This window comes from Ammospiza caudacuta, chromosome 29 (genome assembly GCF_027887145.1).
Source record: "Ammospiza caudacuta isolate bAmmCau1 chromosome 29, bAmmCau1.pri, whole genome shotgun sequence".
NCBI classification, from domain to species: domain Eukaryota; kingdom Metazoa; phylum Chordata; class Aves; order Passeriformes; family Passerellidae; genus Ammospiza; species Ammospiza caudacuta.
The window spans coordinates 890,988-916,573 of record NC_080621.1 but is presented as its reverse complement, the minus strand read 5'-3'; the positions used below and the strand labels follow the sequence as shown (position 1 = coordinate 916,573).

The following is a 25,586-nucleotide window of genomic DNA, read 5'->3' as shown; positions in this document are numbered from 1 at the left end:
ATGGCTGGGACCGGGATTGGGAATGGGGATCGGGACCGGGAATGGAAAAGGGACCCTGATGTGTTCTCTGGGCTCCCAGGATGAGGGAAGAGATGAAAATTTTGACTCCATTTTTTTAGTTTCAAAAATATCATTTATTAATTTGTTATTGATTTATTACATTAAAAGAAAATGCTATATTAAAACTCTAGTAAAAGAATAAAGAAAATGATTTCATAGTAAGGCTTGGAAGGAATACAAAAGAATGATAATAAAATCTTCTGAGTGACCAAAGTGTCTGAGAGAGCCAAATTTTCATAGGTCATTAATTAAAAACAGCCCCATTAGACCAATCAAGGGGAAAATGCTGAATTCCAAAGCAGCAGATCATTAGTGTTTATGTTTTAATTTCTGAGGCCTCTCCGCTTCTCAGGAGGAAAAGACCCCAAGGAAAGGATTTTTTAATAAAATGTGCCAGTGACAGGAGCGAGAATACTGGACTGGAGAGGGGCTGGGATTGGGATCAGGATTGAGACATTGGAATGGGAGAGGAAATAGAGAAATGGGAATTGGGGAGTTGAATAGGAAAATTGGAACAGGAACGGGAATAGAGAAATGGGAATTGGGGACTGGAACAGGAAAATGGGAACGGGACAGGAAATAGGGGAATAGGAATTAGGGACTGGAATAGGAAAAGAAGAACAAAACAGCAAATAGAGAAATGGGAATTGGGGACTGGAATAGAAATATGGGAACGGGACAGGGAATACGGGAATGGCAACCAGATAGAGAATATGGGACAGGGACAAATATTGAGACAGGAATGGGATCTGGACTGGGATGAGAGCAGGATCCTGGACAGGGGACAGCAGGAAGCAGGACAGGAGGACGTGGGGACACTGCCAGGGCAGGGGGTCCTTGATCTGCTGCCCCAGATGGAGCTGCTGGGCCTGGGATGCCCAAAGCCCTGAGGAACCCCCAAATCCGTCCCAGGAACCCTCAGCTCCCTCTGGCCCAGCATCCCCCTCATGCCCATCCTTGTTTCAGTTCAACGTCTTTAATACTGCGAGCTGGGCTCACTGGGGGCCATCCAGAGCAGATCCTGCCATGGTGGAGATGACATCCAAACCTATCCAGTGTTGCTGAAGGCCACCATAAATTGTAAAAAATGATGGAAAAAATTACATAAAATTTTTTTTCTGAGGTCAGAAGGTTGACAATCGTGCTGTCCATAATCGATTTCTGATCTTGGACTGTGGATGAGTTCAGGTGACCATGGGGAGCCAGGAGGATGAGGAGCCCCCAGCCAGGTGTCTTCTCAACAGGGGTCAAGGGGGCTCTGCCCACCTGGGCTCACTGAGCACCATCCAGAGCAGATCCTCCCGTGTGAGATGGAGCTGAAGAAACCCACGGAGCTCTTCCCACTCCGAGCTGCCCTCAGTGCTGGCTCTTTTGGTGTCTGCTCAAGGTAGAGATTTTAGAGAAGCTCTTCCCACACTGGGGACACTTGTGGGGTCTCTACCCAGTGTGGATCCTCAGGTGAAGAGTCAGGCTGGAGCTTGAGGTGAAGCCCTTCTCACACTGGGAGCACTTGTAGGGTCTCTCTCCAGTGTGGATGCGCCGGTGGATGATGAGGGTAGAGTTGCACTTGAAGCCCTTCTTGCAGTCGGGGCATTGGAAGGGCCTCTCGTCTGTGTGTGAGCGCTGGTGCTTGTGGAGATCAGACGAGGTGTAAAAGCCCTTCCTGCACTGATCACACTCGTAGGGCCTCTCCCCGGTGTGGATGCGCCGGTGGACGATGAGGTTGGAGTTGCGCCTGAATCCCTTCCCGCAGTCACGGCAGTGGAACGGCCTCTCCTCGGTGTGGATGAGCTGGTGACGGAGGAGCTGAGAGCTGCTCAGGAACCTCTTCCGGCACTGATCACACTCGTAGGGCCTCTCCCCGGTGTGGATGCGCCGGTGCTGGTTGAGGTGGGAGACGCTTTTGAAGCTCTTCCCGCAGGCGGGGCACTGGAAGGGCCTCTCGTCCGTGTGGATGCGCTGGTGGAGCACGAGATCAGAGCTGCTCACAAACCTCTTCTGGCACTGACCACACTCGTAGGGTCGTTCCCCCGTGTGGCTCCTCAGGTGGTAAATCAGGTGGTGCTTGTACACGAAGCTCTTCCCGCACTCCCCACACTCGTAGGGCCTCTCTCCGTTGTGGTTCCTCATGTGGACAGTCAGGATGAAGGTTGATCTGAAGCTCCTCCCACACTCCCCACACTCGTAGGGTCGTTCCCCCGTGTGGATTCTGCAATGCTGCATCAGCCAGGATCTCCACCTGAAGGTCCTCCCACACTCGGAGCACTTGTGGGGCTTCTCCTGCCCACCCTGGAGCTGCTCATGGAGCCCCAGCTCGGATCTCTGAGCCCCTCCATGGCCCAGGCTGGCTCTTTCCCCCTCGGATCCCCGCGCTCTGCCTTTGCAGCCCCTCCTGCTCGGGGATCTCCGCGGCTTCTCCTCCCCGTTGGCTTCTCCCTGCCGAGCCGTGGAGCCGCTCCCAACGGCCTCAGCCACCAGCTCCTCGCTGCTCTCCATGCTCAGCTCCTGCTCTGGGGGAGCAAGGACAAGGACACGATGGGATTTGGCTCGGTGTGGACAAGGTCACGATGGGATTTGCCCCACAATTCTGGGTGGGATTTGGGATTTGCCCCACACCAATGACAGGGTGGGATTTGCCCCACAATTCAGGACAGGATTTGGGATTTGCCCCCATCCCAGGGCAGGATTTGCCCCCACCCCCCTTTCTCCCCCCCAGGCCGGGCTGGCAGCTGCCCCAGCACACAGAGGGTTAAAAGGGGCCCTGCCTTCCTCGAGATTTCCTGAAAAATCTCTTTTTTTAGGGTTTTTTCCCCTCTCCTGAGCAGCTGAGGAGCCTCTGGAGAAAAGATAAACAAGAATTATCTGCGGCTGTGGAATGCCACCGGCACGGCCGGGATTGTGCTGCCATGGTTGTTTTTAATTTGTTTTGAATTTGTTTTTAATTCATGGCCAATCACGGGGAGCAGTCTCGGATTCTCTCAGGGTCAGCAGCTTTTGTTATCATTCCTTTCAGGGTTTTTTCCTTTTGAGCCATTAAAGAAATATTTCCTTCTATTTTTAGTGTAGTTTTAATGTATAATTTTCTTTTAATATATATCTATATATATACAATTTTAATTATTATCTATATTAATCTATATGGTTTTAATATATCATTTTCTTTAAATACAATATATATCTAAAAATATAATTTAAATTGATATAATAATATATATAGTTTCGATATATAATTCTCTTTAAATGTAATAGAATATAAAAAGATAATAAATACATTTTAATTAATATATCAATGTATATATTTTTATTATATGGTTGTCTTTTCATATAATATATAGCATTAAATAACAAATATATTTTTAAAGAATATATATTGTTTTATTAAATAATTTTATCTTATTAGAATATATATAATAAAACATTAAATATAATTTTAATTAAGACCATTATTAATATTTATAGCTGTGTTAATTAATTATCTTTTAATACATATCATAAAATAACAACTATAATTCTAATTAATATCTATAGTCTTAAAATTTATTTTTATTTTAATATAATATATATCATAAAATAAAAAAATATTTTTAATTAATATATATTATAATCGAGAGAGTTTTAATATAGAATTTTCTTTTAATATAATATTTATCATTAAATAAAACATTTTAATGTAATATACATCAAAAAAGAGTAAATCAGCCCTATGAATCAATAAATAATAACTAATACAAAATAATAAATCAGCGCTCCCAGTTCCCTCCCAGCGCTCCCAGCATCGCTCCCAGCGCTCCCAGTAAGACCGAGCTCCCCCATCCGCGCTCACCTGCGGGCCCCGGGGCTGATGCGGCCGCGCTTCCTCCCGCTCCTCCTCTTCCTCTGTCCCTCCTCTTCCTCCTCCCGCTCCTCCCGTGTCCCTCCTCCTCCTCTTCCTCCTCCTCTCGCGCTCCTGCTCCTCCTTTCCTTCCTCCTCAGTCCCTCCTCTTCCTCCTCCCGCTCCTCCTTCTTTCCCTCCTCTCTGCACTGGGAGCGATACTGGGAGCGCTGGGAACGATACTGGGAGCGATACTGGGAGGGAACTGGGAGCGCTGGGAGCGATACTGGGGGGGAACTGGGAGCGCTGGGAGCGATACTGGGAGCGTTGGGAGGGAACTGGAGCGCTGGGAGCGAACTGGGAGCGCTGGGAGCGAACTGGGAGCGCTGGGAGCGATACTGGGAGCGCTGGGAGCGATACTGGGAGCGCTTTCCCTGCCGGTGCCGCTCTTACTGGGAGCGAACTGGGAGCGAACAGGGAGCGCTGGGAACGATACTGGGAGCGCTGGGAGGGAACTGGGAGCGCTGGGAGCGATACTGGGAGCGCTGGGAGGGAACTGGGAGCGCTTTCCCTGCCGGTGCCGCTCTTACTGGGAGCGAACTGGGAGCGAACTGGGAGGGAACTGGGAGCGCTGGGAGCGAACTGGGAGCGCTGGGAGCGATACTGGGAGCGATACTGGGAGCGCTTTCCCGGCCGGTGCCGCTCTTACTGGGAGCGCTGGGAGCGAACTGGGAGCGGACGGCGCCGGGCGGGGCCGGACAGAATGGGCGTGGTTATGCAAATCCGGGAGGGATCGCGCGCTGCGATTGGTGGGCGGGAGGAGCGCGGGGTGTGCTCGGTGACGTCACGGCCGGGTTTGGGGAAACCGGAGCGTTCGGTGAGAGGGGAGCGGGAATGGGAATGGAACCGGGAACGCGGACATGGAGCGGGATTGGGGACCGGGAATGGGGACAGGGAATCGGAACAGGGCATGGGGCCAAGGAATAGGAATGTAGACGATTATTGAGGACAGGGACCAGGAATGGGGACCGGGAATGGGGACCAGTATTAAAGACCCAAGCTGGGGATAAGGACCGGGAATGGGAATGGGGAGCGTGGGGTTCCCAATAGTCCTAAGGAAGCCCCAAATCAGTCCCAGGAACCCTCAATTCCCTCTGGCCCAGCACCTCCTCATCCCCAGGAAGATCCTCCCCAAGTCCACATCCTTGACTTCATTCAACATCTTTATTATTAACCTCGGAATTAGAAAGGTTTAAAAAAATAACAAAGAGAAATAAAAATAAAATCCAGGCCACGAGGAGCCAGGATGATGTGGAACCCCCAGCCAGGTGTGCTGCAAGCAGGAGTCAAGGGGGCTCTGCCCACCTGGGCTCACTGGGGACCATCCAGAGCAGATCCTCCCGTGCGAGATGGAGCTAGAGCAGCGCGCGGAGCTCTGTGCACCCAGGGCTGCCCTCAGTGCTGGCTCTGTAGGTGTCCGCTCCAGATGGAAACTTGAGAAAAGCTCTTCCCACACTGGGGACACTTGTGGGGTCTCTACCCAGTGTGGATGCGCCGGTGGGTGATGAGGGCAGACTTGTGCCTGAATCCCTTCCCACATTCCAGACAGCGGAAGGGTTTCTCATCCGTGTGGATGCGCTGGTGCTTGAGGACATCAGACGAGGTGTAAAAGCTCTTCTTGCACTGATCACACTCATGGGGCCTCTTCCCAGTGTGGCTCCTCAGGTGGGCAGACAGATGGGAGCTCTGGGTGAAACTCTTCCCACACTGGGGACACTCGTGGAGTCTCTCCCCAGTGTGGATCCTCCTGTGTGTGACCAGATTTGAATTCTGCTTGAATCCCACCCCACATTCAGGACAGCGGAAGGGCCTCTCGTCCGTGTGGCTGCGCTGGTGACTGAGGAGATCAGACGAGGTGTAAAAGCCCTTCTGGCACTGATCACACTCATAGGGTCTCTCCCCCGTGTGACTCCTCAGGTGCACAGTCAGGTGGGAGCTCTGGGTGAATCCCTTCCCACACTGGGGACACTCATAGGGTCTCTCCCCGGTGTGGATGCGCCGGTGGACGATGAGGGCAGAGTTGTGCCTGAAGCCCTGCCCGCAGTCACGGCAGTGGAACGGCCTCTCCCCGGTGTGGATGAGCTGGTGGCTGAGGAGCTCGGAGCTGGTCCGGAACCTCTTCTGGCACTGACCACACTCGTAGGGCCTCTCCCCGGTGTGGATGCGCCGGTGCTGGTTGAGGTTGGAGACGCTTTTGAAGCTCTTCCCGCATTCGGGGCACTGGAAGGGCCTCTCGTCTGTGTGTGAGCGCTGGTGCACCATGAGATTAGAACTGCTCACAAACCTTTTCTGGCACTGGTCACACTCGTAGGGTCGTTCCCCCGTAAGGCTCCTCAGGTGGGCAGTCAGGTCGGAGCTCTCTCTGAAGCTCCTGCCACACTCCCCACACTCATAGGGCCTCTCCCCAGTGTGGATTCGCTGGTGGATGACGAGGTTGGAGCTGTGCCTGAATCCCTTTCCACAATCAGGACAGCAAAATGGCCGCTCGTTGGTGTGAAAGCGCTGGTGACTGACGAGATGGGAATTTCTGTAAAACGTCTGATGGCATTGATCACACTCGTACGGCCTCTGCCCCGTGTGGCTCTGCAGGTGGACATTCAGGGTGGATCTCCTCCTGAAGCTCTTCCCACACTCGGAGAACTTGTGGGGCTTCTCCTGCCCACCCTGGAGCTGCTCATGGAGCCCCAGCTCGGATCTCTGAGCCCCTCCATGGCCCAGGCTGGCTCTTTCCCCCTCGGATCCCCGCGCTCTGCCTTTGCAGCCCCTCCTGCTCAGGGATCTCCGCGGCTTCTCCTCCCCGTTGGCTTCTCCCTGCCGAGCCGTGGAGCCGCTCCCAACGGCCTCAGCCACCAGCTCCTCGCTGCTCTCCATGCTCAGCTCCTGCACTGGGGGAGCAAGGACAGGGACACGGTGGGATTTGCCCCCGTGGGGACAAGGACACGATGGGATTTGCCCCCGTGGGCACAAGGACACGGCGGGATTTGCCTCCCCTGCCCCACAAAAACCCTCCCGGAGCCCCCCGCGATGGGGTCGGGCCGAGCTCCCCCTCTCCGCTCACCTGCGGGCTCCGGGGGGCGATGCCGGCGGGGCCGGGGCAGCTGCGGCCGGAGCGCGGGAACCGCGTGGTGTTGGGGCGCCTCTTCCTCCCGCTGTTCCTGTTCCGTTGTCCCTCCTCTTCCTTTGTCCCTCCTCTTCCTCCTCCTCCTTCTCCCCCTCCTCTTCCTCCCGCTCCTGCTCCGCTCCGAGTCCGGCCCGGGCAGCGCCGGCACCAAAATACAGGCGGGGTGAGGGCGTGGTTATGCAAATCCGGGAGCGATCGCGCGCTGCGATTGGTGGGAGGGAGGAGCGCGGGCTTTGCTCGGTGACGTAACGGCGGGGAGGGAATTGGGAGTCCGGAGAGAGCGGAGCGGGAACGGGGACCGGGAATGGGGACAGGGAACGGGGACCGGGAATGGGGACAGAGAATGCGAACCAGTATTGGGGAGAGGAACCGGGAATGGGGACCGGGAATGGAGGCAGGGAATGGGGACCCAGACTGGGGATAAGAAGCCGGAATGGTAATGGGGACAGGGAATGGGGACTGTGGGGTTCTCAAAGTCCTAAGGAAAGCCCAAATCAGTCCCAGGAACCCTCAACTCCCTCTGACCCAGCATCCCCCTCATCCCCTGCAAGATCCCCCCATGTACACATGCTCATCTTGGTTCTACGTCTTTATTATTAACCTCGGATTTAGAAAGGTGTATAAAAATAACAGAGAAAAAACAGGAAATACAGGCCACGAGGAGCCACGAGGATGTGGAGTCCCCAGCTTGGTATTCTTCAAGCAGGAGTCAAGGGGGCACTGCCCACCTGGGCTCACTGGGCACCATCCAGAGCAGATCCTCCCCTGTGAGATGGAGCTGGAGAAGCCCACAGAGCTCTTCTCACCCTGGGCTGCCCTCAGTGCTGGCTCTTTTGGTGTCTGCTCAAGGCAGAGATTTTAGAAAAGCTCTTCCCACACTGGGGACACTTGTGGGGTCTCTCCCTGGTGTGGATCCTCCTGTGTGTGACCAGAGCTGAGTTGTGCTTGAATCCCACCCCACATTCGGGACAGCGGAAGGGCCTCTCGTCCGTGTGGATGCGCTGGTGCTCGAGGAGTTGGGACGAGGTGTAAAAGCCCTTCTGGCACTGATCACACTTGTAGGGCCTCTCCCCAGTGTGGCTCCTCAGGTGCACAGTCAGGCTGGAGCTGTCTCTGAAGCTCTTCTCACACTGGGGACACTCGTGGGGTCTCTCCCCAGTGTGGATCCTCCTGTGTTTGACAAGCGTTGACTTGTCTTTGAATCCCACCCCACAATCGGGACAGCGGAAGGGCCTCTCGTCTGCGTGGATGCGCTGGTGCCTGAGGAGTTCAGACGAGGTGTAAAAGCCCTTCTGGCACTGATCACACTTGTAGGGCCTCTCCCCTGTGTGGCTCCTCAGGTGCACAGTCAGGTGGGAGCTGTTTGCGAAGCTCTTCCCACACTGGGGACACTCATAGGGCCTCTCCCCCGTGTGTCTTCTCAGGTGGACAGTCAGGTTGGAGGTCGAGATGAAGCCCTTCCCACACTGGGGACACTTGTGGGGTCTCTCCCCGGTGTGGATGCGCCGGTGGACGATGAGGTTGGAGTTGCGCCTGAAGCCCTGCCCGCACTCACGGCAGTGGAACGGCTTTTCCTCGGTGTGGATGAGCTGGTGACTGAGGAGCTCGGAGCTGGTCAGGAACCTCTTCTGGCACTGACCACACTCGTAGGGCCTCTCCCCAGCGTGGTTGCGCCGGTGCCTGTTAAGGCGGGAGACGCTTTTGAAGCTCTTCCCGCAGTCGGGGCACTGGAAGGGCCTCTCATCTGTGTGTGAGCGCTGGTGCCCCACGAGCTCAGAGCTGCTCACAAACCTCTTCTGGCACTGACCACACTCGTAGGGTCGTTCCCCCGTGTGCCTCCTCAGGTGGACAGTCAGGCTGCAGCTCTCTCTGAAGCTCCTGCCACACTCCCCACACTCATAGGGCCTCTCATCTGTGTGGATTCGCTGGTGGATGACAAGGCTGCACCTTTGCCTGAATCCCTTTCCACAATCAGGACAGCAAAATGGCCGCTCGTTGGCGTGAATGCGCTGGTGACTGACGAGATGGGAATTTCTGTAAAACGTCTGATGGCATTCATCACACTCATAGGTCCTCTCCCCCGTGTGACTCCTCATATGGACATTCAGACAGGATCTCCTCTTGAAGCTCTTCCCACACTCGGAGCACTTGTGGGGCTTCTCCTGCCCACCCTGGAGCTGCTCATGGAGCCCCAGCTCGGATCTCTGAGCCCCTCCATGGCCCAGGCTGGCTCTTTCCCCCTCGGATCCCCGCGCTCTGCCTTTGCAGCCCCTCCTGCTCAGGGATCTCCGCGGCTTCTCCTCCCCGTTGGCTTCTCCCTGCCGAGCCGTGGAGCCGCTCCCAACGGCCTCAGCCACCAGCTCCTCGCTGCTCTCCATGCTCAGCTCCTGCTCTGGGGGAGCAAGGACAGGGACACGATGGGATTTGCCTCCGTGGGGACAAGGACACGATGGGATTTGCCCCCGTGGGGACAAGGACACGGTGGGATTTGCCCCCGTGGGCACAAGGACACGATGGGATTTGCCCCCGTGGGCACAAGGACACGATGGGATTTGCCTCCCCTGCCCCACAAAAACCCTCCCGGAGCCCCCCGCGATGGGGTCGGGCCGAGCTCCCCCTCTCCGCTCACCTGCGGGCTCCGGGGGGCGATGCCGGCGGGGCCGGGGCAGCTGCGGCCGGAGCGCGGGAACCGCGTGGTGTTGGGGCGCCTCTTCCTCCCGCTGTTCCTGTTCCGTTGTCCCTCCTCTTCCTTTGTCCCTCCTCTTCCTCCTCCTCCTTCTCCCCCTCCTCTTCCTCCCGCTCCTCCTCCGCTCCGAGTCCGGCCCGGGCAGCGCCGGCACCAAAATACAGGCGGGGTGAGGGCGGGGTTATGCAAATCCGGGAGCGATCGCGCGCTGCGATTGGTGGGAGGGAGGAGCGCGCGGTGTGCTCGGTGACGTAACGGCGGGGGGGGCAGCTGGAGCGTCCGGAGAGAGCGGAGCGGGAACGGGGACCGGGAATGGGGACAGGGAGCGGGAACCGGGAACGGGGACCGGGAATGGGGACATGGACCGGGAATGGGGACAGGGAGCGGGAACCGGGAATGGGGACCGGGAATTGGAATGGAACCGGGAATGTGGACAGAGAGCGGGATTGGGGACAGGGAATGGGAACAAGGAATGCGGACCAGTATTGGGGACAGGAACAGGGAATGGGGATCATGGGGTGCCCAAAGTCCTAAGGAAGCCCAAAATCTGCCCCAGGAACCCTCAACTCCCTCTGGCCCTGCATCCCCCTCATCCCCTGGAAGATCCCGCCATGTCCACATCCACGTCTTGGTTCAACATCTTTATTATTAACCTTGGACTTAGAAAGGTGTATAAAAATGACAAAGAGATATAAAAAGAAAATCCAGGCCACAAGGAGCCAGGTGGATGTGGAGTCCCCAGCCTGGTGTGCTGCAAGCAGGATTAAAAGGGGCTCTCCCCACCTGGGATCACTGGGCACCATCCAGAGCAGATCCTCCCCTGTGAGATGGAGCTGGAGAAGCCCACAGAGCTCTTCTCACCCTGGGCTGCCCTCAGTGCTGGCTCTTTTGGTGTCTGCTCAAGGCAGAGATTTTAGAAAAGCTCTTCCCACACTGGGGACACTTGTGGGGTCTCTCCCTGGTGTGGATCCTCCTGTGTGTGACCAGAGCTGAGTTGTGCTTGAATCCCACCCCACATTCGGGACAGCGGAAGGGCCTCTCGTCCGTGTGGATGCGCTGGTGCTCGAGGAGTTGGGACGAGGTGTAAAAGCCCTTCTGGCACTGATCACACTTGTAGGGCCTCTCCCCAGTGTGGCTCCTCAGGTGCACAGTCAGGCTGGAGCTGTCTCTGAAGCTCTTCTCACACTGGGGACACTCGTGGGGTCTCTCCCCGGTGTGGATCCTCCTGTGTTTGACGAGGGTTGACTTGTCTTTGAATCCCACCCCACAATCGGGACAGCGGAAGGGCCTCTCGTCTGCGTGGATGCGCTGGTGCCTGAGGAGTTCAGACGAGGTGTAAAAGCCCTTCTGGCACTGATCACACTTGTAGGGCCTCTCCCCTGTGTGGCTCCTCAGGTGCACAGTCAGGTGGGAGCTGTTTGCGAAGCTCTTCCCACACTGGGGACACTCATAGGGCCTCTCCCCCGTGTGTCTTCTCAGGTGGACAGTCAGGTTGGAGGTCGAGATGAAGCCCTTCCCACACTGGGGACACTTGTGGGGTCTCTCCCCGGTGTGGATGCGTCGGTGGACGATGAGGTTGGAGTTGCGCCTGAAGCCCTGCCCGCACTCACGGCAGTGGAACGGCTTTTCCTCGGTGTGGATGAGCTGGTGACTGAGGAGCTCGGAGCTGGTCAGGAACCTCTTCTGGCACTGACCACACTCGTAGGGCCTCTCCCCAGCGTGGTTGCGCCGGTGCCTGTTAAGGCGGGAGACGCTTTTGAAGCTCTTCCCGCAGTCGGGGCACTGGAAGGGCCTCTCATCTGTGTGTGAGCGCTGGTGCCCCACGAGCTCAGAGCTGCTCACAAACCTCTTCTGGCACTGACCACACTCGTAGGGTCGTTCCCCCGTGTGCCTCCTCAGGTGGACAGTCAGGCTGCAGCTCTCTCTGAAGCTCCTGCCACACTCCCCACACTCATAGGGCCTCTCCCCAGTGTGGATTCGCTGGTGGATGACAAGGCTGCACCTTTGCCTGAATCCCTTTCCACAATCAGGACAGCAAAATGGCCGCTCGTTGGCGTGAATGCGCTGGTGACTGACGAGATGGGAATTTCTGTAAAACGTCTGTTGGCATTCATCACACTCATAGGTCCTCTCCCCCGTGTGACTCCTCATATGGACATTCAGGGTGGATCTCCTCCTGAAGCTCTTCCCACACTCGGAGCACTTGTGGGGCTTCTCCTCTCCACCCTGGAGCTGCTCATGGAGCCCCAGCTCGGATCTCTGAGCCCCTCCATGGCCCAGGCTGGCTCTTTCCCCCTCGGATCCCCGCGCTCTGCCTTTGCAGCCCCTCCTGCTCAGGGATCTCCGCGGCTTCTCCTCCCCGTTGGCTTCTCCCTGCCGAGCCGTGGAGCCGCTCCCAACGGCCTCAGCCACCAGCTCCTCGCTGCTCTCCATGCTCAGCTCCTGCTCTGGGGGAGCAAGGACAGGGACACGATGGGATTTGCCCCCGTGGGCACAAGGACACGGCGGGATTTGCCTCCCCTGCCCCACAAAAACCCTCCCGGAGCCCCCCGCGATGGGGTCGGGCCGAGCTCCCCCTCTCCGCTCACCTGCGGGCTCCGGGGGGCGATGCCGGCGGGGCCGGGGCAGCTGCGGCCGGAGCGCGGGAACCGCGTGGTGTTGGGGCGCCTCTTCCTCCCGCTGTTCCTGTTCCGTTGTCCCTCCTCTTCCTTTGTCCCTCCTCTTCCTCCTCCTCCTTCTCCCCCTCCTCTTCCTCCCGCTCCTCCTCCGCTCCGAGTCCGGCCCGGGCAGCGCCGGCACCAAAATACAGGCGGGGTGAGGGCGGGGTTATGCAAATCCGGGAGCGATCGCGCGCTGCGATTGGTGGGAGGGAGGAGCGCGCGGTGTGCTCGGTGACGTAACGGCGGGGGGGGCAGCTGGAGCGTCCGGAGAGAGCGGAGCGGGAGCGGGGACCGGGAACGGGGACCGGGAATGGGGACAGGGAGCGGGAACCGGGAACGGGGACCGGGAATGGGGACATGGACCGGGAATGGGGACAGGGAGCGGGAACCGGGAATGGGGACCGGGAATTGGAATGGAACCGGGAATGTGGACAGAGAGCGGGATTGGGGACAGGGAATGGGAACAAGGAATGCGGACCAGTATTGGGGACAGGAACAGGGAATGGGGATCATGGGGTGCCCAAAGTCCTAAGGAAGCCCAAAATCTGCCCCAGGAACCCTCAACTCCCTCTGGCCCTGCATCCCCCTCATCCCCTGGAAGATCCCGCCATGTCCACATCCACGTCTTGGTTCAACATCTTTATTATTAACCTTGGACTTAGAAAGGTGTATAAAAATGACAAAGAGATATAAAAAGAAAATCCAGGCCACAAGGAGCCAGGTGGATGTGGAGTCCCCAGCCTGGTGTGCTGCAAGCAGGATTAAAAGGGGCTCTCCCCACCTGGGATCACTGGGCACCATCCAGAGCAGATCCTCCCCTGTGAGATGGAGCTGGAGAAGCCCACAGAGCTCTTCTCACCCTGGGCTGCCCTCAGTGCTGGCTCTTTTGGTGTCTGCTCAAGGCAGAGATTTTAGAAAAGCTCTTCCCACACTGGGGACACTTGTGGGGTCTCTCCCTGGTGTGGATCCTCCTGTGTGTGACCAGAGCTGAGTTGTGCTTGAATCCCACCCCACATTCGGGACAGCGGAAGGGCCTCTCGTCCGTGTGGGTGCGCTGGTGCTCGAGGAGTTGGGACGAGGTGTAAAAGCCCTTCTGGCACTGATCACACTTGTAGGGCCTCTCCCCAGTGTGGCTCCTCAGGTGCACAGTCAGGCTGGAGCTGTCTCTGAAGCTCTTCTCACACTGGGGACACTCGTGGGGTCTCTCCCCAGTGTGGATCCTCCTGTGTTTGACAAGCGTTGACTTGTCTTTGAATCCCACCCCACAATCGGGACAGCGGAAGGGCCTCTCGTCTGCGTGGATGCGCTGGTGCCTGAGGAGTTCAGACGAGGTGTAAAAGCCCTTCTGGCACTGATCACACTTGTAGGGCCTCTCCCCTGTGTGGCTCCTCAGGTGCACAGTCAGGTGGGAGCTGTTTGCGAAGCTCTTCCCACACTGGGGACACTCATAGGGCCTCTCCCCTGTGTGTCTTCTCAGGTGGACAGTCAGGTTGGAGGTCGAGATGAAGCCCTTCCCACACTGGGGACACTTGTGGGGTCTCTCCCCGGTGTGGATGCGTCGGTGGACGATGAGGTTGGAGTTGCGCCTGAAGCCCTGCCCGCACTCACGGCAGTGGAACGGCTTTTCCTCGGTGTGGATGAGCTGGTGACTGAGGAGCTCGGAGCTGGTCAGGAACCTCTTCTGGCACTGACCACACTCGTAGGGCCTCTCCCCAGCGTGGTTGCGCCGGTGCCTGTTAAGGCGGGAGACGCTTTTGAAGCTCTTCCCGCATTCGGGGCACTGGAAGGGCCTCTCATCTGTGTGTGAGCGCTGGTGCCCCACGAGCTCAGAGCTGCTCACAAACCTCTTCTGGCACTGACCACACTCGTAGGGTCGTTCCCCCGTGTGCCTCCTCTGGTGGACAGTCAGGCTGCAGCTCTCTCTGAAGCTCCTGCCACACTCCCCACACTCATAGGGCCTCTCATCTGTGTGGATTCGCTGGTGGATGACAAGGCTGCACCTTTGCCTGAATCCCTTTCCACAATCAGGACAGCAAAATGGCCGCTCGTTGGCGTGAATGCGCTGGTGACTGACGAGATGGGAATTTCTGTAAAACGTCTGATGGCATTCATCACACTCATAGGTCCTCTCCCCCGTGTGACTCCTCATATGGACATTCAGACAGGATCTCCTCTTGAAGCTCTTCCCACACTCGGAGCACTTGTGGGGCTTCTCCTGCCCACCCTGGAGCTGCTCATGGAGCCCCAGCTCGGATCTCTGAGCCCCTCCATGGCCCAGGCTGGCTCTTTCCCCCTCGGATCCCCGCGCTCTGCCTTTGCAGCCCCTCCTGCTCAGGGATCTCCGCGGCTTCTCCTCCCCGTTGGCTTCTCCCTGCCGAGCCGTGGAGCCGCTCCCAACGGCCTCAGCCACCAGCTCCTCGCTGCTCTCCATGCTCAGCTCCTGCTCTGGGGGAGCAAGGACAAGGACACGGTGGGATTTGCCCCCGTGGGGACAAGGACACGATGGGATTTGCCCCCGTGGGGACAAGGACACGGTGGGATTTGCCCCCGTGGGGACAAGGACACGATGGGATTTGCCCCCGTGGGCACAAGGACACGGCGGGATTTGCCTCCCCTGCCCCACAAAAACCCTCCCGGAGCCCCCCGCGATGGGGTCGGGCCGAGCTCCCCCTCTCCGCTCACCTGCGGGCTCCGGGGGGCGATGCCGGCGGGGCCGGGGCAGCTGCGGCCGGAGCGCGGGAACCGCGTGGTGTTGGGGCGCCTCTTCCTCCCGCTGTTCCTGTTCCGTTGTCCCTCCTCTTCCTTTGTCCCTCCTCTTCCTCCTCCTCCTTCTCCCCCTCCTCCTCCGCTCCGAGTCCGGCCCGGGCAGCGCCGGCACCAAAATACAGGCGGGGCGAGGGCGTGGTTATGCAAATCCGGGAGCGATCGCGCTCTGGGATTGGTGGGAGGGAGGAGCGCGGATTTTCTCGGTGACGTCCTGGCGGGAACGGGGAATCGGGACGGGGAATGGGGACCGGGAACGGAAAAGGGACCCTGTGGTGGTCTCTGGGGTCCCAAGATGTGGGAAAAGATTAAAATTTTGACTCCCTGTTTTTATTTTGAAAAAGCTGATTTATTATTTTATGATTGATATATGATATTAAAAGATAATGCTATATTAAAATTATACTACAAGTATAGAAAAAAAGGATTTAATCAGAAAGCTAGAAAATAAAGGACAAGAATGATAACAAAATCTTGTGAGTGACCAGAGAGTCTGAGACAGCTGAGCTTTGATTGTCCATTAATTAAAAACAACCATGTTAGGCCAATTAAAGATGAAATTGCTGCAATCCACAGCAGCAGATACTTAGTGTTGATAGTTTAATTTCAGAGGCCTCTCAGCTTCTCAGAAGCATAAGATCCTAAGGAAAGGATTTTTTAATAAAATATGTCCGTGACACATTTTATTTAAATGGAGCATGAATACTGGACTGGGATTTGGATCAGCAATCAGAAAATGGGAACGGGAAAGGAAACAGAGAAATGGGAATTGGGGACTGTAATAGTAAAAGTGGAAAAGCACAGGGAATACAGAAATGGCAACCAGATAGAGAAGTCCCTCAGACCCAGCCTCCCCCTCATCCCCTGGAAGACCCCATGTCCCTATGCTTGTTTTAGTTCAATGTTTTTATTATTAACCCCAGATTTAGGTGTTTAGAAAGGATAAAGAGAAATAAAAAGAAAATCCAGGCCACGGGCATCCAGGCGGATGTGGAGCCCTGGGGCAGGTGTGCTTCAAACATGAATCACCTGGGCTCTGCCCCACCCGGGCACCATCCAGAGCAGATCCTCCCGCGTGAGACGGAGCTGGAGCAGAGCACGGAGCTCTTCCCACCTCAGTGCTGGGTCTGCAGGTGTCTGGTCATGTGGGCGTTCGTGCTGAAGCTCTTCCCACACTGGGGACACTGGAACGGCGTCTTCCTGCTGCGGCTGCACCGGTGCGTGACCAGCTTGGACCTTTGCCGGAACCCCCTCCCGCAAGCGTAACAGCAGAACGGCCTCTCCCCGGAGTGCGTCAGCTTGTGGCTGAGCAGGTGGGAGCTGGTCAGGAACCTCTTCTTGCACTGCTCACACTCGTAGGGTTTCTCCCCGCTGTGCATCCTCTGGTGGTAAACCAGGTGGGACTTGGACATGAAGCCCTTCCCGCACTCCCCACACTCGAAGGGCCGCTCCCCGGTGTGGATCATGCGGTGGGTGAGGAGGCAGGACTTGGTGGTGAAGCTCTTGCCGCACTTCCTGCACTCGTAGGGCCTCACCTGCGTGTGGCACTTCTGGTGGAGGATCAGGCTGGAGCTCTGCGAGAAGCTCCTCCAGCAGTACTCGCACTCGTAGGGCCGCTCCGCGTGGCTCCTCTGGTGCGCAAACAGGTTGGAGCTCTGCGTGAAGCTCTTCCCGCACTGCCCGCACACGTACGGCCTCTCCCCGGTGTGGATCCTGCGGTGCTTGACCAGGCTGGACTTTTGCCGGAAGCCCTTCCCGCAGTCGTCGCAGCGGAACGGTTTCTCCCCGGTGTGGATGCGCTGGTGCTCCGCCAGCAGCGAGCGGGTCGGGAAGGAGCTCTGGCACTGCTCGCACCCGTAGGGCCTCTCCCCGGTGTGGGTCCGGCGGTGCCGGACGAGGGCCGAGTTCTCCTTGAAGCCCACGCCGCACTCGGGGCACTGGAACGGCCGCTCGCCCGTGTGCGAGCGCTGGTGGACGACGAGCGAGGAGCTGCTCTGGAACCTCTTGTGGCACTGGTCGCACTCGTAGGGCTTCTCCCCGGTGTGGGTCCTCAGGTGGCTGGTCAGGTGGGACTTGCAGGTGAAGCTCTTGGCGCAGAACTGGCACGCGTAGGGTTTCTCGCCGGTGTGGGTCACCCTCTGGTGGCGGATGAGCTGCGAGTTCCAGCTGAAGCTCTCCCCACACTCCCCACACTTGTAGGGCTTCTCCCCGGTGTGGACCCTGCTGTGCTCCATCAGGTTGGCTCTCTTCCTGAAGCTCTTCCCGCACTCCGAGCACTTGTGGGGCTTCTTCTCCCCACCCTGGAGCTGCTCGTGGACCACCACCATCACTATCTGACCGCCTTCATGAGCCAGGGCTGGATTTCCGCCCAGCTGTTGCCCAGTGTGGACCTTCTGGTGGTCACTCAGGTGGGTTTTCTGGGTGAAGCTCTTCCCACACACCCCACACACGTAGGGTCGTTCACCCGTGTGGATTCTGAGGTGGCGGGTCAGGTTGGAGCTCTTCCAGAAGCTCTTCCCACACTCGGAGCACTTGTGCGGCTTCTCCTCCCCACCCTGGAGCTGCTCTTGGACCCCCAGCTCTGATCCCTCACCCAGGGTGGGGTTTTGTCCCTCACATCTCAGCTGTCCCCCCGTGTGGGTTCTGAAATGCCTCATCATTTTGGATCTCCACCTGAAGCTCTTCCCACACTCGGAGCACTTGTGGGGCTTCTCCTCCCCACCCTGGAGCTGCTCATGGAGCCCCAGCTCTGATCCCTCACCCCCTTCATCACCCAGGGTTGGATTTCCGCCCAGCTGTGGCCCCACGTGGATCTTCTGGTGCTCCATCACGTGGGCTTTCTGGGTGAAGCCCTTCCCGCAGTGCCCACACACGTAGGGCCTCTCCCCAGTGTGCATTCTGCGGTGGCGGATCAGGTTGGACCTCCACCTGAAGATCTTGCCACACTCCGAGCACTTGTGGGACTTCTTCTCCCCACCCTGGAGCTCCTCGTGGAGCCCCAGCTCGGATCCCTGGCCCTGGTCCAGGGTGGCTTTGTCCCCCTCGGATCCCACCTGCGGCCCCGTGTGGATTTTGAGGTGGACAGTCAGGTTGGAATTCTGGCTGAATCTCTTCCCACACACCCCACACTGGTAGGGGCGTTCTCCCGTGTGGATTCTGAGGTGGCGGACCAGGTTGGCTCTCCACCTGAAGATCTTCCCACACTCCGAGCACCTGTGGGGCTTCTCCTCCCCACCCTGGAGCTGCTCACGGAGCCCCAAGTTCTGCTCACCTCCCTGGTCCAAGTTGGGTTTTTCCTCCTCGGATCTCAGATGTTCTCCCGTGTGGTTCTTCAAGTGTTCCATCAGGTGGGAACTCAGCATGAAGATCTCCCCACATTCCGAGCACCTGTGGGGCTTCTCCTCTTCATCCTGGAGCTGCTCATGGACCTCCAGCTCTGATCTCTGACCACCACCATGGTCCAGGTTGGGTTTTTCCTCCTCACATCTCAGCTGTTGCTCCGTCTGCTTCTTCAGCTGTTCAATCAGGTGGGAATTCAGCATGAAGCTCTTCTCCCATTCCAAGAACCTGGGAGGCTTCTCCTCATCCTGGAGCTGCTCATGGACCTCCACCTCTGATCTCTGACCCCCTCCCTGGTCCAAGTTGGGTTTTTCTCCCTCAGATCTCAGCTGTCCCCCCGTGTGGATCCTCTGGTGGATAATCAGGCAGGATCTCAACCTGAAGCTCTTCCCACACTGCGAGCACGTGTGGGGCTTCTCCTGGAACTGCTCATGGACCCCCAGCTCTGATCCCTGGCCCTGGCCCAGGGTGGGTTTGTCCCCCTCAGATCCCACCTGTTGCCCCTTGTGGATTCTGCGATGCTTGCTCAGGGACGAGCTCCACCTGAAGCTCTTCCCACACTCGGAGCACTTGTGGGGCTTCTCCTGCCCACCCTGGAGCTGCTCATGGAGCCCCAGCTCGGATCTCTGGTCCAGGGTGGGTTTTTCCCCCTCAGATCCCAGTTGTTCTCCGGTGTGGATTTTGCAATGCTTGATAAAGTTCAATCTCCTCTTGAAGCTCTTCCCACACTCCGAGCACTTGTGGGGCTTCTTCTCCTCATCCTGGAGCTGCTCCTGGACCCCCAGCTCGGCCTCAGCCACCAGCTCCTCGCTGCTCTCCATGCTCAGCTCCTGCTCTGGGGGAGCAAGGACAAGGACACGATGGGATTTGCCCCCATGGGGACAAGGACACGATGGGATTTGGGATTTGCCCCACACCAAGGTCAGGATGGGATTTGCCCCACAAGGACACGATGGGATTTGGGATTTGCCCCACAAATTCAGGACGGGATTTAGGATTTTCCCCACAATTCAGGATGGGATTTGCCCCACAATTCAGGATGGGATTTGGGATTTGCCCCACAATTCAGGATGGGATTTGGGATTTGCCCCACAATTCAGGATGGGATTTGGGATTTGCCCCACAATTCAGGATGGGATTTGCCCCTCAAGGACAGGATTTGGGATTTGGGATTTGCCCCATAAGGACAGGATGGGATTTGCCCCGCAATTCAGGATGGGATTTGGGACTTGCCCCCCAATTCAGGATGGGGTTTGGTATTTGCCCCACAATTCAGGATGGGATTTGCCCCACAATTCAGGATGGGATTTGGGATTTGCCCCACAATTCAGGATGGGATTTGAGATTTGGGATTTGCCCCACAATTCAGGATGGGATTTGGGATTTGGGATTTGCCCCACAATTCAGGATGGGATTTGGGATTTGCCCCACAATTCAGGATGGGATTTGAGATTTGGGATTTGCCCCACAATTCAGGATGGGATTTGCCCCACAATTCAGGATGGGATTTGGGATTTGGGATTTGCCCCACAATTCAGGATGGGATTTGCCCCACAATTCAGGATGGGATTTGGGATTTGGGATTTGCCCCACAATTCAGGATGGGATTTGGGATTTGCCCCACAAGTTCACGATGGCCGTGCCGGTGCTCACAGGGCTCTCAGGTTGAGGGAACAGCCTCAGGATCTCACTCCACGTCTCACAAGGCTGAATTATTATTTTATGCTCTATATTCCATCCAAATGAATCTATATTCCGTTATTATTTTATTCCATAAATAAATCACACGGTGTGATTTGCCCCCATGAGGGCAAGGACAGGATGGGATTTGCCCCACAAGTTCAGGATGGCATTTGGGATTTGCCCCCCAATTCAGGATGGGAATTGGGATTTGCCCCACAAGGACACGATGGGATTTGCCCCACAAGGACAAGAACAGGATGCAAAAACTTGTAAAAACCAGCCTGGAAAATCTCTTTGCAGAGACAACTCCCTTTTACTCCAGCTGCCTCCCAGGCCCATGCACTGTCACAGACACATTTTTATGAAAAATCCTTTTTTATCAAAAATCCTTTTTTATGAAAAATCCTTTTTATGAAAAATTTTTGAGCATTTTTCCTGCTGAGCAGCCGAGGGGCCTCAGGCACAGAATGCAAACATTGATTCTCTGCTGCTGTGGGATGCAGCAGGTGGGGCTGGGATTGGCCCCTGCTAATAATGAGTGTTTATAATGAGTGTTTATAATGAATGTTTATAATGAGTGTTTATAATGAATGTTTATAACGAATGGCCAATCGCAGACAGAGAGCCAGGGACAGAGCCTTTTTATCATTCCTTTCTATTCCTGGCTCAGCCAGCCTGCTGGTGGAACCTTTCCTGCTGTTCTTTTGGGGTAAAAGATTCATTATTTTATTATTTATTATTTTATGGAATAAAATAATAATGGAATATAGATTCATTTGGATGGAATATAGAGCATAAAATAATAAATCAGCCTTGTGAGACGTGGAGTGAGATCCTGAGGCTGTTCCCTCAACGTGAGAGCCCTGTGAGCACCGGCACGGCCATCGTGAACTTGTGGGGCAAATCCCAAATCCCATCCTGAATTGTGGGGCAAATCCCGTCCTGAATTGTGGGGCAAATCCTAAATCCCATCCTCAATTGTGGGGCAAATCCCATCCTCAATTGTGGGGCAAATCCCAAATCCCATCCTGAATTGTGGGGCAAATCCTAAATCCCGTCCTGAATTTGTGGAGCAAATCCCATCCTGAATTGTGGGGCAAACCCCAAATCCCAAATCCCATCCTGAGTTGTGGGGCAAATCTCAAATCTCAAATCCCATCCTGAATTGTGGGGCAAATCTCAAATCCCATCCTGAATTGTGGGGCAAATCCCAAATCCCATCCTGAATTGTGGGGCAAATCCCAAATCCCATCCTGTCCTTGTGGGGCAAATCCCAAATCCCACTGTGTCCTTGTGGGGTAAATCCCATCCTGAACTTGTCCTTGTGGGGCAAATTTCCCCCTGTATACCACAAGGAGAAAATGGGATTTGCCCCCACGAGGACAAGGACAGGATGGGATTTGGGATTTGCCCCACAAGTTAAGGATGGGATTTGCCCCACAAGGATAGGATGGGATTTGGGATTTGCCCCACAAGTTAAGGATGGGATTTGCCCCACAAGGATAGGATGGGATTTGGGATTTGCCCCACAAGGACAGGATGGGATTTGGGATTTGCCCCCATCCCAGGATGGGATTTGCCCCACTATTCAGGACGGGATTTGGGATTTGCCCCACAAGGACAGGATGAGATTTAGGATTTGCCCCACAAGGATAGGAGGGGTTTTGGCATTTGCCCCACAATTCAGGACGCGATTTGGGATTTGCCCCACAAATTCAGGACGGGATTTGGGATTTGCCCCACAAATTCAGGGTGGGATTTGCCCCGTGAGGACACAATGGGAGTTGTGATTTGCCCCCATCCCAGGATGGGGTTTGGCATTTGCCCCACAGTTCAGGACAGGATTTGGGATTTGCCCCACAATTCTGGACGGGATTTGGGAATTACCCCACAAATTAAGGACGGGATTTGGGATTTGCCCCACAATTCTGGATGGGATTTGCCCCACAATTCTGGATGGGATTTGCCCCACAATTCAGGACGGGATTTGGGATTTGCCCCACAATTCTGGACGGGATTTGCCCCACAAGGACAATTTGGGATTTGCCCCCACCCCCCATTTGCCCCTCCCCGGGCCGGGCTGGCAGCTGCCCCGGCACACAGAGGGTTAAAAGGGGCCCGGCCTTCCTCCTCACCTGCCGGGCGCTCTCTGCTCCTCTTCCTCCCGGCCTCCTCCTCCTCCTCCTCCTCCATGGGGGATCCTGGCGTGGGGCAGGACAGGGGCTGAGCGCTGTGGGGCAATATTGGTGTGTTGTTTCAATTAAAATTTTATTTTAATATAAATATCTATCTTTAAAAATATAATTTTAATTAATATCTATCTCTATAGTTTTAATATATAATTTTATTTGTGTATAATAAAATCAGCATTATAATAAATAGAATTTTAATTCATGTATATTAATATATATAGTTTTAAGGTGTAATTTTCTTTCAGTGTAATATATAATAAAATAAACAATGTAATTTTAATCAATATCTATATTAATATATATAGGTTATTATGCTAATATAATATAATGTAATATAATGTAATATAATGTAATATAATGTAATATAATGTAATATAATGTAATACAATAATACAATGTAATGTAGTGTAATATTAAATATAAATTTAATTTATATATACATCTTTATATATAATTTTCTAAAATGTAATATATAATAAAATAAACAATGTAATTTTAATTAATATCTATATTAATATATATAGGTTATGCTAATATAATGTAATGTAATAGAATGCAATACAATAATACGATGTAATGTAGTGTAATATTAAATATAAATTTAATTTATATATACATCTTTAGTATATAATTTTCTCTTAATGTAATATATAATAAGTAATACATATAATCGTAATTAACATCTATATTAATATATATAGGCTATTATGCTAATATACTATAATATACTATAATATACTATAATATACTATAATATAATATAATATAATATAATATAATATAATATAATATAATATAATATAATATAATATAATATAATGTAATACAATAATACAACGTAATACAAGGTAATGTAATGTAATATTAAATATAGATTTAATCAATACATACAGCTTTAGTATATAATTTTCTTTTAATGTAATATATAATAAAATAAACAATGTAATTTTAATCAATATCTATATTAATATATATAGGTTATTATGCTAATATAATGTAATGTAATAGAATGTAATACAATAATACAATGTAATACAATGTAATATTAAATATAAATTTAATCAATATATACAGCTTTAGTATATAATTTTCTTTTAATGTAATATATAATAAAATAAACAATGTAATTTTAATTAATATCTATATTAATATATATATAGGTTATTATGCTAATATAATATAATGTAATACAATAATACAATGTAATACAATGTAATATTAAATATAAATTTAATCAATATATACAGCTTTAGTATATAATTTTCTTTTAATGTAATATATAACGAGTAATACATATAATCCTAATTTATACAAATTAATAGATATAGTTTAATGTATCATTGGGGCAGAACAATGGGGCTGCTGCTGGAGGGCTCAGAGCCCCTTCCAGCCTCGAGATTTCCTGAAAAATCTCTTTTTTTTAGGGTTTTTTCCCCTCTCCTGAGCAGCTGAGGAGCCTCTGGAGAAAAGATAAACAAGAATTATCTGCGGCTGTGGAATGCCACAGGCGCGGCCGGGATTGGTCCGGGCCGGGTGTTTTTAATTTGTTTTTAATTAATGGCCAATCACGGCGAGCAGGCTCGGATTCTCTCAGGGTCAGCAGCTTTTGTTATCATTCCTTTCCTTTTCTATTCCTTTCCAGCCCTTCTAAAGAATTCCTTTTTTGTCTATTTTTAGTGTGGTTTTGATGTATAATTTTATTTTAATAAAATAATAAATCAGCCTTCTGATGCAAATCCTTTCTTCTATTTTTTAGTATAGTTTTAGTGTATATTTTTATCTTAATGTATGTCTTAAAAATATAATTTTAATTAAAATATACGTTATTATATATAATTTGAATATATAACTTTCTTTCAATATGTATCACAAAATAATAAATATAATTTAATTAATATATATTAGCATATATAGCTTTACTATGTAATTTTCTTTTACTGCAATGTATATAATAAAACCAGTTTTAATTATTATACGTTAATAGGCATAGTTTTAATATATAATTTTCTTTCGATATAAAGTATATCATAAAATAATAAATCAGCCCTAAAATATATATAATTTTAATATATCATTTTCTTTCAATATGTACCACAAAATAATAAATATAATTTAATTAATATACATTAATATATACAGCTTGACTATATAGTTTTCTTTTACTGCAATGTATATAATAAAACCAATTTTAATTATTATACGTTAATAGGCATCGTTTTAATACATAAATTTTTTTTAATATAACGTATATCATAAAATAATAAGTCAGCCCTAAAAATTAATAAATAATGAATAATATGAAATAATAAATCAGCGCTCCCAGTTCCCTCCCAGCGCTCCCAGTAAGGCCGAGCTCCCCCATCCGCGCTCACCTGCGGGCTCCGGGCGGCGACGCTGCCGCTCTTCCTCCCGCTCCTCCTCTTCCTCTGTCCCTCCTCTTCCTCCTCCTGCTCTTTCTCCTCCTCCTTTCCTTCCTCCTGCGTCCTCCTCTTCCTCCCGCTCCTCCTTCTCTCCCTCTGCGCTGGGAGCGATACTGGGAGGGAACTGGGAGCGATACTGGGAGCGCTGGGAGCGATACTGGGAGCGATACTGGGAGCGATACTGGGAGGGAACTGGGAGCGATACTGGGAGCGATACTGGGAGGGAACTGGGAGCGATACTGGGAGCGCTGGGAGCGATACTGGGAGCGATACTGGGAGCGATACTGGGAGGGAACTGGGAGCGCTGGGAGCGATACTGGGAGGGAACTGGGAGCGCTGGGAGCGATACTGGGAGGGATACTGGGAGCGATACTGGGAGGGAACTGGGAGCGCTGGGAGCGATACTGGGAGCGCTGGGAGGGAACTGGGAGCGGTACTGGGAGCGATACTGGGAGGGAACTGGGAGCGCTGGGAGCGATACTGGGAGCGCTGGGAGCGATACTGGGAGCGGAACTGGGAGCGCTGGGAGCGATACTGGGAGCGATACTGGGAGGGAACTGGGAGCGCTGGGAGCGATACTGGGAGCGCTGGGAGCGATACTGGGAGCGCTGGGAGCGATACTGGGAGCGCTGGGAGGGAACTGGGAGCGATACTGGGAGCGAACTGGGAGCGCTGGGAGCGATACTGGGAGCGCTGGCAGTGCCGGTGTCCGGTCCCGGAGCTCAAAGCCCGTCCCGGTGTTCGGTCCCGGAGCCCGGAGCCCGTTCCAGTCCCGGTCCTGGCGCTCGGAG

The 25,586-nt window shown here is 53.3% G+C and overlaps 2 protein-coding genes and 1 pseudogene across 2 annotated transcripts; all 3 read right to left on the bottom strand.

The window, feature by feature from the left end:
* Window positions 1–154: 154 nt before the first annotated feature.
* Window positions 155–9,378, bottom strand: LOC131569140 (zinc finger protein 850-like; annotated as a pseudogene).
* Window positions 9,379–10,467: 1,089 nt separating this feature from the next.
* Window positions 10,468–12,442, bottom strand: LOC131569218 (zinc finger protein OZF-like). The gene is made up of 2 exons (XM_058821425.1): window positions 12,327–12,442; window positions 10,468–12,185 (listed from the first exon to the last, which is right to left on the bottom strand). The coding sequence occupies exon 2, from the start codon at window positions 12,169–12,171 to the stop codon at window positions 10,612–10,614; it is 1,560 nt and encodes a 519-aa protein (XP_058677408.1). The 5' UTR covers window positions 12,172–12,185; window positions 12,327–12,442; the 3' UTR covers window positions 10,468–10,611.
* Window positions 12,443–13,124: 682 nt separating this feature from the next.
* On the bottom strand, window positions 13,125–24,778 carry LOC131569219 (zinc finger protein 721-like). The gene is made up of 4 exons (XM_058821426.1): window positions 24,748–24,778; window positions 22,319–22,413; window positions 16,383–19,335; window positions 13,125–14,467 (listed from the first exon to the last, which is right to left on the bottom strand). The coding sequence occupies exons 2-4, from the start codon at window positions 22,374–22,376 to the stop codon at window positions 13,270–13,272; spliced, it is 4,209 nt and encodes a 1,402-aa protein (XP_058677409.1). The 5' UTR covers window positions 22,377–22,413; window positions 24,748–24,778; the 3' UTR covers window positions 13,125–13,269.
* Between the last annotated feature and the right edge of the window lie 808 nt (window positions 24,779–25,586).